Below are 5,000 nucleotides of genomic sequence, written 5' to 3' on the forward strand. Positions count from 1 at the left end.
ACTCCAGTCTCCACATAACTCTGTCTAGACAACTCCAGTCTCCTCATAACTCTGTCTAGACAACTCCAGTCTCCTCATAACTCTGTCTAGACAACTCCAGTCTCCACATAACTCTGTCTAGACAACTCCAGTCTCCACATAACTCTGTCTAGACAACTCCAGTCTCCTCATAACTCTGTCTAGACAACTCCAGTCTCCACATAACTCTGTCTAGACAACTCCAGTCTCCACATAGCTCTGTCTAGACAACCTCAGTCTCCACATAACTCTGTCTAGACAACTCCAGTCTCCACATAACTCTGTCTAGACAACTCCAGTCTCCACATAACTCTGTCAAGACAACTCCAGTCTCCTCATAACTCTGTCTAGACAACTACATTCTCCACATAACTCTGTCTAGACAACTCCAGTCTCCACATAACTCTGTCTAGACAACTCCAGTCTCCACATAACTCTGTCAAGACAACTCCAGTCTCCTCATAACTCTGTCTAGACAACTCCAGTCTCCACATAACTCTGTCTAGACAACTCCAGTCTCCACATAACTCTGTCAAGACAACTCCAGTCTCCTCATAACTCTGTCTAGACAACTCCAGTCTCCACATAGCTCTGTCTAGACAACTCCAGTCTCCACATAACTCTGTCTAGACAACTCCAGTCTCCTCATAACTCTGTATAGACAACTCCAGTCTCCACATAACTCTGTCTAGACAACTCCAGTCTCCTCATAACTCTGTCTAGACAACTCCAGTCTCCTCATAACTCTGTCTAGACAACTCCAGTCTCCACATAACTCTGTCTAGACAACTCCAGTCTCCACATAACTCTGTCTAGACAACTCCAGTCTCCTCATAACTCTGTCTAGACAACTCCAGTCTCCACATAACTCTGTCTAGACAACTCCAGTCTCCACATAGCTCTGTCTAGACAACTCCAGTCTCCACATAACTCTGTCTAGACAACTCCAGTCTCCACATAGCTCTGTCTAGACAACTCCAGTCTCCACATAACTCTGTCTAGACAACTCCAGTCTCCACATAACTCTGTCTAGACAACTCCAGTCCCCACATAGCTCTGTCTAGACAACTCCAGTCTCCACATAACCCTGTCTAGACAACTCCAGTCTCCACATAACTCTGTCTAGACAACTCCAGTCTCCACATAGCTCTGTCTAGACAACTCCAGCCTTGTCTATGTCTTTGTGTGTACTGTGTCTAACTCTATCTTTCGTTTCTCTCCAGGTGTGTCGTCCATACGATCCAGCCCGTGTCAACGTGGTTACATAGCATTGGGGGCGGGGACTCTGAGACTGAGGGCGGGGTTATTCTGTGTGTTTCCTTATTTGGACGTGCGGACGTTGCTGCTCGCCGCTGAGGTGTGCTCTGATTGGAGGTTCGTGGCACGACATCCGGCCGTCTGGACACGGGTACGACTGGAGAACGCCAGAGTCTCCACTAAGGTAACACGCCTTCGTCATCATCATCATCATCATCATCATCATTATTGATGATGTCATTGATATAATTGCAGTGAAGTTGCGGTCATGTTTTGGTCTTTTTCAGTTCTGTTTTAGTTCATGGTTTTTTTATGGTTGTGTTTCACTCCTGTTCTCACTGTGTGGTTGTGGTTAATGTATGGTAATGTTATCTTATTTTATGGTTGTGTTGTGGTTGTGGTTGTGTTATGATTGTGTTGTGCTTGTGGTTAGTGTATGGTAATGTTATGTTGTTTTATGGTTGTGTTTTTGATCCATGGTTGTGTTCCTGGTGACCACGTCTCAATGGTGTACTCAGACACACTACCTGTTATGGTTGAGCCAGGGTTGTGTTATGGTTGTTTTGTCGTTCTGTTAGTGTTTCTCCATGGTTGTGTTATGGTTCTGTTAGGGTTTCTTCATGGTTGTGTTATGGTTTCTCCATGGTTGTGTTATGGTTGTGGTTGTGTTATAGTTTCTCCATGGTTGTGTTATGGTTTCTCCATGGTTGTGTTATGGTTTCTCCATGGTTGTGTTATGGTTTCTCCATGGTTGTGTTATGGTTTCTCCATGGTTGTGTTATGGTTGTGGTTGTGTTATAGTTTCTCCATGGTTGTGTTATGGTTTCTCCATGGTTGTGTTATGGTTTCTCCATGGTTGTGTTATGGTTGTGGTTGTGTTATGGTTTCTCCATGGTTGTGTTATGGTTTCTCCATGGTTGTGTTATGGTTTCTCCATGGTTGTGTTATGGTTGTGGTTGTGTTATGGTTTCTCCATGGTTGTGTTATGGTTTCTCCATGGTTGTGTTATGGTTTATCCATGGTTGTGTTATGGTTGGGGTTGTGTTATGGTTTCTCCATGGTTGTGTTATGGTTTCTCCATGGATGTGTCATGGTTGTGGTTGTGTTATGGTTTCTCCATGGTTGTGTTATGGTTTCTCCATGGTTGTGTTATGGTTTCTCCATGGTTGTGTTATGGTTGTGGTTGTGTTATGGTTTCTCCATGGTTGTGTTATGGTTTCTCCATGGTTGTGTTATGGTTTCTCCATGGTTGTGTTATGGTTTCTCCATGGTTGTGTTATGGTTGTGGTTGTGTTATGGTTTCCCATTGGCTGTGTTTCAGTTCCTAGTGACCATGTCCCAGTGGTGCACTCAGACCCATTCCCTGGTGCTCCAGAACCTCAAACCACGACTGCGGCACCGAGATGAACGCAGAGAGGACTACGACAAGACCACACGGTAACCGTACACTACCGGGCCACACAGTAAACATACCGGACCACACAGTAAACATACCGGACCACACAGTAAACATCCTGGACCACAAAATTGCATTAGGAGCGTGCTAGCCTATAGCAACAGGGTGAGTGTCTCTCCAGGGGCTGTCTGGAGGGAGGTGTGGAGGCGTTGCTGAGGTCAGCAGGAGGAAGTCTAATGGTGCTCAGAGTGTCTCACTGTCCTCACGTCCTGACTGACCGCTCCCTGTGGCTGGCCAGCTGCTACTGTAGGAACCTACAACACCTCACATACAGGTAACCTACAACACCTCACATACAGGTAACCTACAACACCTCACATACAGGTAACCTACAACACCTCACATACAGGTAGGGTCGTGTCGGTGTGTTTGTGTGCGAAGTCGCAGGCAGAACTACCCTCACCAGGAGAGTGTGAGATAAGACTCACCTCGGCTACATTTGCGTGCCTAATCTGAAATAACTGTGTGTGTGTCTCTCTGTGTGTATGTCTGTCTGTGTGTGTGTGTGTGTGTGTGTGTGTGTGTGTGTGTGTGTGTGTGTGTGTGTGTGTGTGTGTGTGTGTGTGTGTGTGTGTGTGTGTGTGTGTGTGTGTCTCTGTGTGTGTATCAGGAGTTCGTCAGACCCCATGGGTCATGAGGTGGTGTGGGCTCTAGGAGCAGGCTGCAGAAACATGACGTCTCTGCAGGTGGCGCCCCTCCACCCCTGGTGAGTCGTGTTGCCGTGGTAGCCTTGTCATTTAGGAGATGCTATTATCCAGAAGGACTCAATGTATACCCTAATATACACAGACACAAGAACTACAATCAGCTACACAAAATGGAGATGCGGCGTAAATGCGTAGCTAAACGTGTGCAGATCCGAAATTTTAAACTCAACGCAATTATGCAAAATTATGCAATGTTGTGTAGCTAACTGCGTTCTTGCATTGTGTACATAGGGTATAACTTAGGCTCTAGTAGTCATAGTAGTATTGTAGTATAGTAGTATAGTGGTATAATAGAATAGTAGTATAGTAGAATAGTAGTATAGCGGTATAGTAGAATAGTAGTATAGTAGAATAGTAGTATAGTGGTATAGTAGCATAGTATCATAGTAGTATAGTAGTATAGCAGAATAGTAACATGGTGGTGTAGCAGAATAGTATTATAGTAGTATAGCAGAATAGTAGTATAGCAGTATAGCAGTATAGTAGTATAGTGATATAGTAGTATAGTAGTATAGTAGAATAGTAGTATAGCAGTATAGCAGAATAGTAGTATAGTAGTATAGTAGTATTGTAGTATAGTAGTATAGTGGTATAATAGAATAGTAGAATAGTAGTATAGTAGTATTGCAGTATAGTAGTATAGCGGTATAGTAGAATAGTAGTATAGTAGAATAGTAGTATAGTGGTATAGTAGCATAGTATCATAGTAGTATAGTAGTATAGCAGAATAGTAACATGGTGGTGTAGCAGAATAGTATTATAGTAGTATAGCAGAATAGTAGTATAGCAGTATAGTAGTATAGTAGTATAGTGATATAGTAGTATAGTAGTATAGTAGAATAGTAGTATAGCAGTATAGCAGAATAGTAGTATAGTAGTATAGTAGTATAGTAGTATGGTGGTATGGTGGTATAGTAGAATAGTAGTATAGTAGCCTAGTAGAGTAGTGGTACAGTAGTATAGTAGTATAGTAGCATAGTAGAGTAGTAGTATAGTAGTATAGTGGTATAGTAGTATAGTGGTATAGTAGTATAGCAGTACAATAGTATAGTGGTATAGCGGTATAGAAGTTTAGTGGAATAGTAGTATAGTAGTATAATGGTATAGTGGTATAGTAGTATAGTAGCATAGTAGCATGGCAGTATTGTAGTATAGTAGTATTGTAGTAGTAATAGTAGTACTATAGTTCAGATCATATCAAATTGTATGTGTCACATGCGCCGAATACAACAGGTGTAGACCCCAATCAATCAATCAAATGTATTGATAAAGCTGTTTCCACATCAGCCGATGTCACAAAGTGCTTATACAGAAACCCAGCCTAAAACCCCAAACAGCAAGCAATGCAGATGTAGAAGGTGGCTGGGAAAAACTCTCGAGAAAGACCAGAACCTAAGAAGAAACCTAGAGGTGGAGATTATAACAGAACATGGCCAAGATGTTCAAATGTTCAGAGATGACCAGCAGGGTCGTTGTGGTAGATTTTACACATCGCGTCAGTGGACTGCCAGAGGTCCTTCGATTAGTTCATGTGCGCCACAGTGGTAGAATAGAAGCAGTAG

General features: G+C 42.9%; 1 protein-coding gene across 3 annotated transcripts in view; it reads left to right on the plus strand.

Moving 5' to 3' along the window:
- The window catches only part of LOC139534779 (F-box only protein 41-like), a 74,447-nt gene that overhangs the window by 43,838 nt on the left and 25,609 nt on the right, over positions 1 to 5,000 (plus strand). For all 3 annotated transcript variants that reach the window (XM_071334226.1, XM_071334224.1, XM_071334225.1), the window contains exons 6-9: positions 1,242 to 1,459; positions 2,597 to 2,712; positions 2,853 to 3,005; positions 3,342 to 3,437. In XM_071334226.1, the coding sequence (XP_071190327.1) occupies positions 1,242 to 1,459; positions 2,597 to 2,712; positions 2,853 to 3,005; positions 3,342 to 3,437 (583 nt within the window). The remainder of the gene's footprint in view (positions 1 to 1,241; positions 1,460 to 2,596; positions 2,713 to 2,852; positions 3,006 to 3,341; positions 3,438 to 5,000) is intronic.

Source organism: Salvelinus alpinus, chromosome 11 (genome assembly GCF_045679555.1).
Source record: "Salvelinus alpinus chromosome 11, SLU_Salpinus.1, whole genome shotgun sequence".
In the NCBI taxonomy this organism is placed as follows: domain Eukaryota; kingdom Metazoa; phylum Chordata; class Actinopteri; order Salmoniformes; family Salmonidae; genus Salvelinus; species Salvelinus alpinus.